This window comes from Aulonocara stuartgranti (genome assembly GCF_965226115.1).
Source record: "Aulonocara stuartgranti genome assembly, chromosome: 15".
Lineage (NCBI taxonomy): Eukaryota > Metazoa > Chordata > Actinopteri > Cichliformes > Cichlidae > Aulonocara > Aulonocara stuartgranti.
In genome coordinates this window covers 21325916-21340481 of record NC_138951.1, presented here as the reverse complement: position 1 = coordinate 21340481, position 14566 = coordinate 21325916, and the positions used below count along the sequence as shown (strand labels likewise).

Below are 14566 nucleotides of genomic sequence, written 5' to 3'. Positions count from 1 at the left end.
GTAAAGTTTCAGGCACTATTTCAGATAGCTATAAGCTAACTATAAGTTCTCTCTCTGCAGAATAGTTAAAAAATGCAACTAGTATTACCAACACAATCTGCATTTTAATGCTGACTCTTGCTATCTGAACAATTAACGTGTTCATATGGTCTTCCATGCAGCTGTTCTCTTAAAGCGATCGAGGCAGCCATCGCAGCTCGCCAGTGGAAGAAAGCAGTCCACATCCTGGAGTTACAGGAGGATTCGTCATCAGCAAAATACTATGTGAAGATAGCTCAACACTACGCCTCCATGCAGGACTATGAGGTGAGAGACAGGAGGACTGAGGTAGGAGGTAAAGAGGAAAACCTAAATGAAAAACAAAAACAGGTGAAGGTATAGCCACAACATGTTTTCTTTCAGATCAGTGAAAAGGAAGGCATCAAAAAGTACAAGTTTTTGTCTTTATTGTATAATAGATTATATGTTGGACTTTTATTAAATTGTGGGAATGTTTAAGGGTAAGATGAAAATAAGCTACAGATGTAAATATAACTTTTTAAAAATGTCTGATATAAACTATTCTTTTCGTGATATAAATGATGAACTGAGGTTTAAATGTATTTTTTATACATAATATGAGACGGTAGCACTTACATGCTTGTCTGCTTTCACACATCCCATTCCATCCATAGGGTTCAATAAGATGTCAGCCCACCCTTTGCAGCTATAACAACTCCACCTCCTCTGGGAAGACTTTTCATTAAGTTTAGAAGTGTGTTTAAGGGACTTTTTGACCTTTCTTCCATAAATACATTTGTGAGGTCACTTACTGGTGTTTTGGAAAGAAGTCCCGGTTTACAGTCTTGTGTCTAATTCATCCCAAAGGTGTTTCTCTTGGGTTGAGGACAGGAAACCATGCAGGCCAGTCAAGTTCTTCCATGACAAACACGTTCGTCCATATCTTTAGGTACCTTGATTTGTGCAGTGGTGCACAGTCATGTTGAAACAGGAAGTGAGCATCCCCAAACTGTTTACCAAAATCTGGGAGCATGAAATTTTCCAAATATCTTGGTATGCTGAAACATTGAGTTCCATTCACTGGAACTAAAAGACAGTTCAGCAAAACTCGCCCATTTGATTTTCCAAAAATCTCACATTCTCCGCAATGATAGCTGAACACATAGTTCATATTTCCTCCTCACAGCTCTCCATTAAGCTCCAGCTCTGAAACCCCGGCATCTCCTCCAGAGCACCTCTAGGATAACAGCAGAACTGCCAGGAAAAGTTGGCTAAAACGTGAAACATGTTCACCTTTCACTTTACAACCAAATATCAACATTGTTCAGACGTCCGGAAAAGTCATCTTTTCAATGTCATTTCAACAAGGTTTTGCTCAGGGGATAGCACTGGCAAGGTGTTTTAACTGAAAAAGATAAATCTGCTCTACACAGCAGTAGACAGATGGCAAAGTAAGAAACTGGTGAACAGTGGAACAAAAAAGAAAGCAAAACACGACTACAGATCGTTTCAAATGCGTGTAAACGAGAAACTGCATTTTTAAATATTTGTGCTGGTTACATACTTTGAACTGAGTCAGTGTTACACTTTCACTTGTGTTATATATGTACCTCATAAAAATACTGTACAGGCTTGGCTAAATGAAGGAGGCTGTGACATTTTGCCACTGGCAGTTAATTTCCACTCATCTCATGTGGACACGTACACACACCCACACACATGCACGGTGGCCAGTTTTCACTTTACTGCAGTCTCTGTGGACACTGTAACCCATGTTTGCTCCAGGGTGCTTTGGCAATAAGGACAAGTTTGGTAGTTGTAACAATACTTTTAAAAGTTGCCCCAATACCACAAAAAACACGACTGTTGAAAAGAAAACGATAACGAGAGCAATCTGGTACGAATACAAAGAAAAGGAAGCGAGATGATGGTGGCGAAGCGCAGTGTGCTGTGCTTATTCTGATGAGCTCAGCTGAGCCAAACGGCCTCCACAGACTGCCAGGCTCTGAAAATAGCAGCCTATTTCAGTCAGATTGCTCCATGGGCATATTCACAGAAAGTAATTAAGATAACAAGCTCTTTGCTCTCCAAGTTGGGGGGTAGTTGTTGCAGGAAAGTGAATTTCAGTGCAAGCTATAAACAATGAAGCGCACGCACCTGCTGTAGCTATAGAGAAAGTATCCTGGAAAAACAGTGACTAAACACTTTTTAATCAGAATGGCAAACAACCAGCTCATCTGTTTGTTGTACTGAAGCGACTTTTATTACAGACTGATTCTATGAGTATCTGGCTTTATGTAGCAAAAGTCTGTTCACTGTAAAGTAGCGGGATTTTTTTTCATTATATTATACTTTTTAAAATGCGATAAAATTTTAATTGCTTCATTCACTCTCTTAGTCTCTACTGTGTGTTAAGAGTCAGATCACTGGTCACAACATAAACTGGCAACCAGCAGCAGAGTTTACAACAACAACAACAAAAAAAACAGTGTTATTCAGTAGGTCTGATATTACACTGTTGTAATTACATGTTTCATGTAATGGCACAGTCCTACACGAGCCTTTCTAGATCAGTATTTGTTTACAACCAAACTCACGAGTTGCAACATTGAAAAAGTCTACCACCAGAATAAGTATAATTAGAATTTGGTTTCACAAATTGCATATCCTTAGCTAGTGCAGATAAAAAAGCAGCCTTTGGAGTGTGGTGAACTCTGTGCAAGTCTCTGCATATATCACTTCTATTCTCACCTCCTCAGGTATGAACAACGAGAGTAAGGCCTCTGCAATCTGAATTAAAATTAAGTTGAGTTTTTTCATAGTTTGATGTATTCATTCAAAGTTTCCAGTCTTGTCTTTATTTAACAGGGGCAGTGCACATTAATGGACAGCAGTGTAAGAAAATATGAGATGTAAACACGGCAGATTTTATCTATACTCCTAATTCACATCCTCAGTCCCTAGGCAGATCACATAAAACTATATAATAAACAAAAACATGCAGAGATGCAACAAAACAAATAAATACAAACATGTCATATACCATCTGTCCCAGTCTGGTTCCGACTTGGTGGTCTTATTGCAGAGAACCTAAACAAAGTGCGCTGCTAAGTTTTAGTTCATTTAGATGAGAGTTTCACATATTTTGGCTACATGCTTTCTCTGTTACTAGTGTTCCCCCGACATTTTTTTAAATGCAATTCAATTTTATTTATATAGCACCAAATCACAACAACAGTTGCCTCAAGGTGCTTTATACTGTAAGGTAAAGACCCCAGAATAATACAGAGAAAACCACAACAATCATATGACTCCCTATGAGCAAGCTCATCTGCCGCTTTGGAGGTGAGGGGAGATAGACGGGACAAACACACACTGTGGAAGAGAGCCGGTGATTAATAATAACTAATAATTAAATACAGAGAGGAATATAAACATTTGTAGTAACTGCTGCCTGATCCACTCTGTGTGTAGGGGGAGGGGACTCACACACACAGGTTTCTTTGTGATTGACATTAATGCACTCCAAAGCCTCTTATCCCGAAAATAAGCCAACATCAGTAAGCTCCATACCCTAATCTTAAAGGTGCATCCACTCTGGAAGTGATCTACTCTGCGCCCATTGCTTTTTCTCCGACAGGCTCTGGATGGCTAGTTAACACTCTAATATAATCACCTAAAATCAAGTTTTATCCTCAAACAGGTCTTTGAAGAGGTTTGGAGAATAAAAAAAGAGCCAGCCAAAAAGTTCTAACTTAGAAAATATAATTACTGTGTTTCGCTAAACCTCAAACAGTTTCTTATCAAGATAGCTGGGCAAGATTTTATTATTGCCTTTGTGACAGATGACTTTAATATATCACTCATGTTGTTTAGCTGAACCCACAATCTGCTTGTTTTGCACTGGCAGGCATGCCCACACACATATATTCAATGAGAGTATCCTTAAAGCTGTCCCATTTTGAAAATGGTAACTTTGTGATTAGGTTAGGGGGGGAATATGCAGATTTCAGCTGCAAAAATAATCTGGATTAAACTCTCAGAATGGGCTCTGTATAAGTAATGTAATATATAATTTTTTTTAATGTGACATTCTGTATTTTCTGTGTGTTTTGTTATTTTTTTATTGACCTGTAGATGGCAGAACATCTGTTTGTGAAAGGAGGTCACATTAAAGATGCTGTAGAGATGTACACCGCAGCAGGGCATTGGGAGGAGGCTCACAAGGTCAGCACGGACACATTACAGCATAGTTTTAAATATTCTGTGTTTTCCAGAGTCCTTTTAAAGAAAATCTCCCTGGAATAGATATTTAAGAATCTAATGTGGGATTAATTAAGAAATGTAATATTTAAGGTCGTGTTTTTAATATTCTTTTTCTTATAAAGCTGGCAGTGAAGTGTATGACGGAGGAGGAGGTTATGGCTCTGTACATCAGCAGAGCTCAGGAGCTGGAGAGAGATGGGAAGTTCAAGGAGGCCGAGAGGTAAATACAAATCTCCATATTTACACGAATTTGTCACGTCATTGTCTGCTGGAGTCGAGCTGGTGGGAGACAAACTACCATGACACCATTTGAGTTAATCTCTGACCTTGAAAACAGCAGGAGAAAAAGTCTGGGCGTAGTATTTTAGACCTGAAGTGTTTTAAAAAGCCCTCTTTCCCCTTTTACACATGCAGGCTGTTTGCTACAGTGAAGCAGCCTGACCTTGCCATCACCATGTACAAGAAGAACCGGATGTTTGACGATGTCATTCGTTTGGTAGCCAAACATCACCCTGACCTGCTGACTGAGACCCATGTCCACCTAGCCAAGGTACACACCACACTGCAGTGACAATCTAACGACAGTGTTTTTACTCCTAGAGTTAAGCCCTACAGATTTAACATGTTACAATCAAATAAATCTAACTGTGACCCGAACCGAGCCTGAGTTCGGGTGATGGGCATGCTAACTGTGTAAAACAACTCTCTTCACACATATTTGCAAATTGCCTCATGCATCTATAGATTTGCAAATGGATGCATGTTAAAACCTTTGTTTTGTACCAGACTGTAAACATGCTTATTTCCTCTTTAAGCTTTTCGAGCCAGCTTCAAGTGGCTGCTAGAGGAACTACAATGTTGGTATTCTTCTATATGAGCATCCACCTTTGTCACCATATGAATAAATGACAGAAATAAGGAATAGTTTAATAAGATAACATAAAATAATGTTGAACAGACTGAATAATATGAGCACACTAAATAGAAATGAATCAAATAAAAGTAGTAAATAAAGTAAACAAAAATTTTTGTTTATGTAATAAAACAGTCAAATAAAATAAAATAATGCAACAGAATAACTAAATACAGTCACATAAACACTGTCTATAAACCTTGCTTATTTAAAATACTGGGTGAAGTGGTAGCTTTACTTCTAGCTGCTCTCAGTTACTCCAACAGTTAGAGCACAGAAACTAAAAGCTGCCTTTTTTCTGCTTATTGTACTGGTTCATACACTGAAAGTACCAGAGCACTAATGCAGGACTTTAAGACAGGTATAATTTGTTCTCTCTTTCCGTGCTATGAAAGATAAATAGGATTAAACTGCAGTGACAGTGTTTATACTGTAAAGCAAAGTTTTTTTTGTGGCAGTTCATCTGCTTATTTTTCTTGTTTAATTACTTGGAGATGAGGAACATAACTCCAAGAATGTGAGCAACAAAAACAATGTCTTCAGATCCTTCCTGCTCATCTGAAACCAGTTTAAAAGTGAGAGAAGGGTTGCGTTTTGGTTCATGTCATTACTTCACAGCTCAGCATTTACGCAGGCACGACTGGTTGGGGCTTCTCATCAGAAGAGCTCTCACGGGCTCAGAAACTGCTGCAGTTCTAGAGCCGTGTGAGGTTTTTATTGGGAGGTCTGTGTCTGAGACCACTCTCTGTTTCTAATGTTTGTAGCTGTCCAGCTGTCTTGGGAGAAATGCCTTGCAGCAGTTTAAACTCAAACAATAATTTATTCAACATTTTCCTGAATTGTGAAGTTCAACAGATCACTGTACAGACAAATTTTAAAGTCTTTTAATCATGTCCCGACATAATCGCTTTCAAACTGAGTCTCTGAGCTCTAGATTTCTTTTTCATTACTGAATCTGTTCATTTTTGGGACCAATTTTCTAACTTTTTTTTTCACAGTGTCGCAAACTTTGGGGCATTAATTCTTCCTCTACATTCTATTCTAGCTCTAATTCAACGACCCTTAATGGGCTGTGTGGTTTGGTTGAGCCTGCCGGTATGTGATACATAAGTTATGGTAAGGGACGGTGATGATAAATGTGCTGTTTGCAGGAGCTGGAGGCTGAATCGAGGTTCTCGGAGGCGGAATACCACTTCATGGAGGCTGAAGAGTGGAAGGCTGCGGTCCACATGTACAGTGTCAATGATATGTGGGAGGATGCGTACAGGGTACAAACGCCACATTTGTTTTGTTTTGTTCACTTGTGTTTAATCTCATTACATTTATAAGATATGGCAGAGAGCAGTAAAGTCTAGAACGTCGTCCCACGCAGCAAATGTTTACACCTCACACTCTGCTTATATCAGCTGTTATCTGTTGTTGTAATTGTTTTAGGTTAAAGCATATACTGTAGATTGCATATATTATAATGTTTATTCCTGATGCTAAATGCAGAATAGGACGGCTTGACTTGTTGTTACTGGGTTTCATGTCCACAGCATTGTTACAGGTGTGTGGCTCTCTGTTTATTGCTGTAGTTTCGTTGGGAATGCACCACAGCTTTATAGCTTCTTTCAAATGTTTCTCCCCGGGATTATGTGTTGTAAGGGGGTTAGGGAGCCACAGGAGTGAAGGCCTGGTGTAATGATTTTTTTTAATGTGTTTGTGTGTTCGTCAGGTGGCAAAAAGCCACGGAGGTGCTGATGCGCAGAAGCAGGTGGCCTACCTGTGGGCCCGGAGTCTGGGAGGAGAGGCAGCTGTTAAGCTGCTAAACAAGTTTGGCCTGCTGGAGTACGCCATCAAGTCTGCTTCAAATAAATCGTGAGCATTATCACAACACAAAGACCCAAATAATTATCTAAGTTCAATTTACTCACATACTGAGTTTCATTTTATTTGCTTAAAATATGATAAACCTTTTGCAGAGCTTTAAAACAAGTTTGACACTCATTCAGAATCTTTTATCTGTTGTACTGTCTGAAAGGAAATCCTAACGGTAAAACGTGATCAATTGTTTCCTTCCTAAAAAGGAAATGAGCAAGGTCACTTAGTAACCATCTTATAAAGTTATTTGTGCTTTTAATTCCCAGACCGTGTATAAATTAATGGGGAGAAAGCTATATATTTGGCTTTTGTGGTCACAGGGACAAAACGTGCATGTATCCTCAGTCAAATCCACATTTCTAATTACTTACTATGATATCAATTAGAGGTTTACACATGCATACACACTTATCTCATAGATTTCTACTAAAAATCCTTTGAGTGCCAGATCTCTTATATGTGACATAAACAGAGACTGTCCTCATGTTCTCTCCAGCTCATTTGACTTTGCCTTTGACTTGGCCCGCCTTGCATGTAAGGAGAAGATTCCTGAGATCCACCTCAAGCATGCACTGTACCTGGAAGATGAGGTAAATCCATCACAGTTTTACCACACAGTCAGTTTTCTGCTCTTTCTATACACTTTCAAAAAAGTTGCTACAACTACCCACATGAAGACTTTTCAGTTTTCCTCCTACAAAACTGCTTCATGCCAAATTTATTCTCTGTCTTCTTTATTCAACCAGACCAAGCACATCAATATGTGATTTTTTTTTCTTTTTATTGCCCAGCATAGTCAGCTCATATGAGAATAACAATAAACCTGCTGCTGCTGTTTCTGTGAACTAACTCACTGAGTTATTGTTCGTAATTTCTGTTACTGAGAATCTTGAACTCACTGCATGCTGCACACATTAAGTCGTGTTAATCCTGAATTTTTTCATGGTTTCATCTTACAGGGGAAGTTCACTGAAGCCGAGGCAGAGTTCATCAAAGCAGGAAAACCCAAAGAAGCTGTGTTGATGTGAGTACTGGAGGTGATGATGTTGTGCTCACACTTTGAGCCCATCATTACTGCCAGCTGATCAGCATCAGTGAGGAGCAGATTTATATCAGTTTCAGGCTCAGTTTGAAGCTTAATGTTTAAGGACAATTTTGGTTAATATAATTATTGGAATACTTCAATTTTTAAACTTTCTCATGTCATTAAAAAAAGTCCAAATGTGCTTAGTTTCACTAATCACATATCTCTTTTAAGGGGTTCTTTCTTCCATAATTGAACTAAACAACCAAGCCTCATCAAAATCATTTGATAAGTTGGTAATACTTTAAATTACGCTACATATATTAACCATTAATTAGCTCTTAATTAAATGTCTGATAAGGGTATAATAGGACCATGCAGCCCAAGTCATTAGTAAGTGGTTTGCAATGACTAATAAAGAGTAAACAGGCTACTAATAAGCATGTTTATAGCAAGATAATTAAAGCCTAATCTAAAGTGTTAGCAGAAAGTTAACTGAGGAAACAGCCTGCATAGCAATCAGCAGTAGAAATACTAAGTATGTATAGCTTTCTAAAAATAGACATAGTGAAGTTACACCACAGCCAGCCACACAGCACTGCGCAGCAATGATTCTTGTACGCACATGCTTAAGTCATTTTAGGTAATATTCAAATTGGGGAGTGTGTGAGTATTCATGAATGATGGAGAGTAACCCATGATCAGTGACAACCCCAATGCTAACACTAATGTTAACACTAACCCTGGGCAAAGAAAATATCGTCTTTGTTTTTAATTTCTCTTTCAAGGATAGCAGGCATGGAAGAAGGAGAATAGTGATTCTAACAGACACATCAAAAATAATTAACTTTTTTCATTTTTTCCCCCAAGATATAGGATTGAGGTAGGGTTATGACTTCGTCGTCAGAGAGGTAAAAGCAGTTTTAACGGTTCACAAAAGTATGTAGAGATTTGAGGTTTAAGTTTGAGAAGTGCCATTACTTCCCTAAGCCACTGAAAGCAGATATGTCTTGAAATTAATGTCCAGCCCCCCAGATAGCCACAGCTTTAAGTAAGTAAATTTCTATGAACCTGAAGTTATTCAAAGTCCCCTTTCTGGTACTTGATGAAAAACATTTAAAAAATCGTTTCCGTTAATCTTAAAACAGATTATTTTTGGATTTTATTTCCTGTGTGTATTTGTGTGTGAACTGTTCCAGGTATGTCCACAACCAGGACTGGGCCAATGCACAGCAGGTGGCTGAGGGCCACGATCCAGAGAGCCTGTCTGAGGTTCTGGTTGGCCAAGCCAAGTTCTGCTTTAAAGAGAATGATTTCAAGAAGGCTGAAGCCTTCCTGCTCCAAGCACAGAGACCTGAACTAGCTGTTAAATACTACAAGGTAACTCCACCTCAAATTTATTTATAAAGCACATTTTAAAAAAAAAACACTACCCAAAGTTCTGTGCAAAAGATAGAGTGGATAAAAAGACAAGGGAATAGAAATAAATAAAGAAATAAGAAAAAAATAGATATTAGTGGGTGATAAACAGAATCATGGCCGAAAACAGCACAGGAAATACAAAGACCAATGACACACTCAAATGTCAGTGAGTAAAAAGTCTAGTTTTAAAGGATCAAATGGAGGGAGCAGATTTGAATGTGAGGGAAAAGTTGTTCCACAGTTTGCTGGCAAACACACAGAAGGCCCAGTCTCCTCTGAGGTTAAATCTAGCGCTAGGGACAGTCAGAAGCATTCCAATCACCTGACTGGAGGGACATGGGAGATTAATAGGGGTGTAAGAGGTCATAGATGTATTAAGGAGACAAACCATGAATGGCTTGTATACAAACAGGAGTATCTTGAAACTGATTCCGACCCTCACTGGCATCCAGTGGAGAGATGCTAAAACATGTGTAATATGACCTCTCTTTTAGGCTACGTTCACACTGCAGGCGAAAGCGCATCAAATCCGATTTTTTTGACCCTATGCGACCCATATCCGATCATGCTATGACAGTGTGAACGGCGCAAATCCGATATTTTCAAATCCCATCTGGGTCACTTTCGTATGTGGTACTGAATCCGATACATATCCGATGTTTTAGAAAGCGACTGCTGTTTGAACGGTCATGTCGCATTAAATCCGTCTTTTACGTCACCGACACAAGACTGAAGCCAATTATCAGCGCCAGAGAAGACATCGCGAACGCTTCCTGGCCATCCAGTGTAGATGTCAGTGAAACTGTTGGGAAGACAACGTAAACATTTTATTTGTACTGTATAATCTGCAGATTCTGACAGAAATCTGCAGCTATCCTTTGAAGCACCGCTCCTCTCTTAAACAGCAATAAGGATCATTATTAGGTTATTTACATTATTATGTAAATAACAAAATAACTTAAAGCAAAAATTGGGAAACGTGAAGTCCGAAGTCTTTATATTAAGGGCCATCAGTCAAACAATACTGTTGCTCTGGGTCTAAACAGAGCGCGTTGTGTGTGACATCTTCTTTTGCGCATGCGGGCCGCTTTGAGCGTTCACACTAGAGCGCGTTTGCTGACGCATTTTATTTGTAGTGTGAACGAGCAGACAAAAAAATCGGATTTGATCAAAAAATCGGAATTGAGCATTAAGACCTGCAGTGTGAACGTAGCCTAAGATACCTGTGGACAGCCTACCAGCACCAGACAACAGAAAATGCGAGCATGAACACAATTTTGCAATCTCTCACAGAAAGGAAAACCTAACTTTTGAAATGGAACAGAAATGAAAAAAGCTGTTTTAACCACTGAGTTAATTTGCTTGTTAAACCTAAAGCCAGAGTCATATATCACACTAAGAGTTTTGGCCTAAGGGTTTACATAAGTGGACAGATTTCCAAGTTGATCAGAAAAACTTACAAAGGAATTGGCAGAGCCAAAACAGAAAATTTCTGAAGGAAGTTTTGTGCCATCCAGTTCTTAATGTCCACAAGGCATTTGATGATGCTATTCAGCCTGGACTTGTTGGCATTGAGGGGGAGATATAATTCCATGTTGTCAGCTTAGGAGCAAAAAATTATATTATGTTTACTGATTATTTGACCCCAAGTAAGCATGTGTAGAGAGAATGGGACGGGACCTAAAATGGAGCCCTGAGGTACCCCACAGGAAATTGTTACTGTTGAAGAAGAATAGTTTCCAGTAATGTAGGAGAAGATCTATTTTTTTAGGTATAAGGTGAACCAGTGTAGTCAATCTGCCGCTGATACAGAAAAAAGACAAGAAAGTATTTGTAGAATTTTTTGCAATTTAGTGAAAAATGTCTAAAGTTGCAGGATTCCTTTTTCATTTTTCAGATGTTGACAATCTGCCTGATAGTCAGTTATTTAATTGATTTCGTGTCTGTTTTAAATTCAGGATGTAGACATGTGGAGTGATGCCATACGTATCTGTAAAGAGTATATCCCCAATAAACTCTCCATGCTCCAAGAGGAGTATGAGAGGGAGGCCTCCAAGAAAGGACTCAGGTGAGATTAAGCCCATAAAATAAGTAACCACTGACCTTCATTTCTTGTGGTGTTCAAATATTTTAGGTCTAACATGGCAGAGTAAAAGATGAAGCACAGTCCTACTAAAGAAAACCCAAATCCGTCACTGAAGCTATATCTAGTTACAACATTTGAAGTCAAAAGCCTTTCAACTTGACTCGTGATTATTTGTGGGACATTTTTTAACATATTTTGAACATTACCAGAAATGCATCTATGCACAACGAATCAGTTTGATGCTTTTTTCCTCATTTTTTTAAAAAACACCTCACGTGTACTCCCAAATTTCAACTCCCGATGAGGAACAGCTCATTAGACAGCAAACCAGCAGAATGCAGCTCATACCCTCCTCCCATCGTTTCTCCCGCTTTAATGACTTGTGGGAGGAAACATCAAAAGTTACCAATGGAAACGGATGAAAAAGAGGGTTTGAAGAGAGAAAACAATGAATTATTCTTGCAGACTTTACAGCTCAGGCTTCAGATAAGTGCAAAGCTTCTCATCTCCCACTGCATCCATCTGCAAAGCTGTGATGGAACTGCAGCTTGTAGAGGATGAACACAGTTCTAATCTCTAATTTCTAATGAAATGGAAGCTAATGACAAAGACCGATTATTAACAGGACAAGTAAATATATTAAGTGATTGAGATGAAAAGGCTGTGGATAATACGAAAATGTAGAGTACATTCCAGACAGAGAAAAACATGGATTCACTGAAGACTAACAGGGCAGAGGAGGGCAAAGGAACTAATACTGCACGATAGAGAGGGAAGAAAAGAAAATTAAAGAAAAAAAAACTAAACTTAATACTACAGAAAACTCATTACAGGAATGATAAAGAAATCCAAACAGGAACCAGACTCGGTCGTTTATCAAGCACTGAAACTTGCAATATACTGTAAAAAAAACAAAAACAACTAAAGATAAACCAAAACTCTGATATATTAACCCAAAAATCCAAAATTCTAAAACAACACAAAATGAACATTTATGTGTATAATTTATGCTCCATGAAGTTGAGGAATAAGGCACACACACATATAGAATGGGATATTGCTTTCCAGCATGTCCTGACTGAAGAAACCTCTATTCATGCCTTTAAGGCTGATTATTTGTGATGATATGTGTATGGCCCCGCCTGCACATATACCCCCTTCTCTCAGCCTCTTCTCTCAGTTCGATAGCCACTCTTCATCGAGCCAAGCTGCGCAGAGACAACCTTGTGTTGTAACTCGTTCCTCTCCTTCAGAGAACAAAAGTTATACACATAACTGTTCGTTCCCTTTCAGTCGATTCACATGGTACAACACATATAGTATGGGACATATATACACGCCCTGCAGAGTATCCATCAAACTGGAGTTGGACCACCACCACCTTAGTGTGTGGTAGACCCAGCTGAAAGGACAGTATGAGCCACCGAAGGGGCTGTAATGTACAAACGAGTGAACCGGAAAAAAAAAAAGTGTGCGGTGATGCCCAACTAGCTGCACAGACAAAGCATGAAGGTCACCCACTTACTTTGCAGAAGCCAAAGTGAAAAACAATGCAGTTTTATATTAAATACATTTTATATCCACAGACTCAAGGGAGGCACAAATGGCCTCAAGCACCAAACACAAGTCCCATGAAAAGACACTGGACCGCCAGTATCTAGCATCTCCTGCAGGAATGTCAAAACATCCACAATAGAGCACTGGACTGGGGGAATGTGCCCGTCCTGGCACCATTGCTCAAAGGCTTGCCATTTGTATTCATAAAAGCCTCTACAGGACCACGCATGGGGACAGACCCTTAGCTATCAAATTTGATCTCTCAGTAGGTAACCATAAAGGCACCATAGATCCGGGCAGATGAATCACTTCTCCTCTTGCCTGAGAGAGGAGGTCCCCACAGAGAAGAAGCTGCCAAGGACTTGCTGCTAGTAGACTGATTATCTCTGCATTCCACGACCTTGTTGGCCACCAGGGGGGCAACAAAAATCAGTGAGATGTGCTGCCGATGCACTCTATCAAGAACTGGAGATATCACTTCAACTGGGGAAATGCATAGAGGAGCACGTCTGGCCATTGGTGTGCTAGTGCATCTATGCCCACGGGTGAATCACTGTCGATTATGGAGAAGAACATGAGGTAGTGAGTGTTCACCCTGGAGGCAAAAAGATCTACTTGCCTCGCCAAATAGATCCCGTATCTGGGCCAATATCAAAGGGGTGCAACCTCCATTCCCTCACTGGAATGGAGAGAAGGTCTGGAGAGAAGGTCTGGCCCCAGGTTGAGATGGCCTGGAACATGGGTTGCTCTTAGAGACAGACATCGAACACTGCACCATAATAGCAGAGAGCGAGACCACTTTAACAGGGGAAGGGAGCGTTTCCCTCCTTGCCTGTTTATGTAAGAGACCACTGTTGAATTGTCCATCCTGACTAGGAAATGTTGGCCCCTCAGAACTGGACAAAAATGCCTGAGCTAAGAACACAGCTAGCAGCCTTACATCATTGTGAAGCTCTGTGTCCAGACCCCTCTCTCTGATGCGCCATCGGACAGAACTCCCCACCCTCTTAGGGAAGCATCTGTGGACACCACCTTGTAAAACGACACTCTCCCAATCCAAGATCCCTGGTGCAACAGCCCAGGCTCCCACCGGTAGCTAGCATGCAAGATGCGGTTACTGTTAACCTCCTCTGGAATTTTCTCCGCAAAGTCACCCATCGTTCCAGGGTGTGAAGAAGCACACAGACTTCAGGTCAGTCAGCGTTCTCCTAACTTGGACAATTCCCAGGCAAATGGGGCACGCGTCATTGCTGGTCACTATCATGCAAAGAGAAACTGCACCACTGAAGACAGTGGCAAACAGAAAATTTCAGTTTTGTTCTCTTTGGTTTGATATCCATACCAAAACGCAAAGCAAAGTGCTGCACAGGAAGATTTGAAATTAGCACTTCGTGGGCAGCCTACACACCAGCTGTGGAGTGAAGGCTAACACCAA

At 39.9% G+C, this 14566-nt stretch overlaps 1 protein-coding gene across 1 annotated transcript in view; it reads left to right on the top strand.

Annotated features, from left to right (window-relative positions):
• The window catches only part of ift172 (intraflagellar transport 172), a 54774-nt gene that overhangs the window by 23642 nt on the left and 16566 nt on the right, over window positions 1-14566 (top strand). Inside the window, exons 25-34 of the mRNA XM_082505812.1 lie at window positions 162-306; window positions 4138-4227; window positions 4389-4486; window positions 4681-4816; window positions 6331-6447; window positions 6897-7039; window positions 7539-7632; window positions 8002-8066; window positions 9266-9446; window positions 11447-11556. Of these exons, the coding sequence (XP_082361938.1) occupies window positions 162-306; window positions 4138-4227; window positions 4389-4486; window positions 4681-4816; window positions 6331-6447; window positions 6897-7039; window positions 7539-7632; window positions 8002-8066; window positions 9266-9446; window positions 11447-11556 (1179 nt within the window). The remainder of the gene's footprint in view (window positions 1-161; window positions 307-4137; window positions 4228-4388; window positions 4487-4680; window positions 4817-6330; window positions 6448-6896; window positions 7040-7538; window positions 7633-8001; window positions 8067-9265; window positions 9447-11446; window positions 11557-14566) is intronic.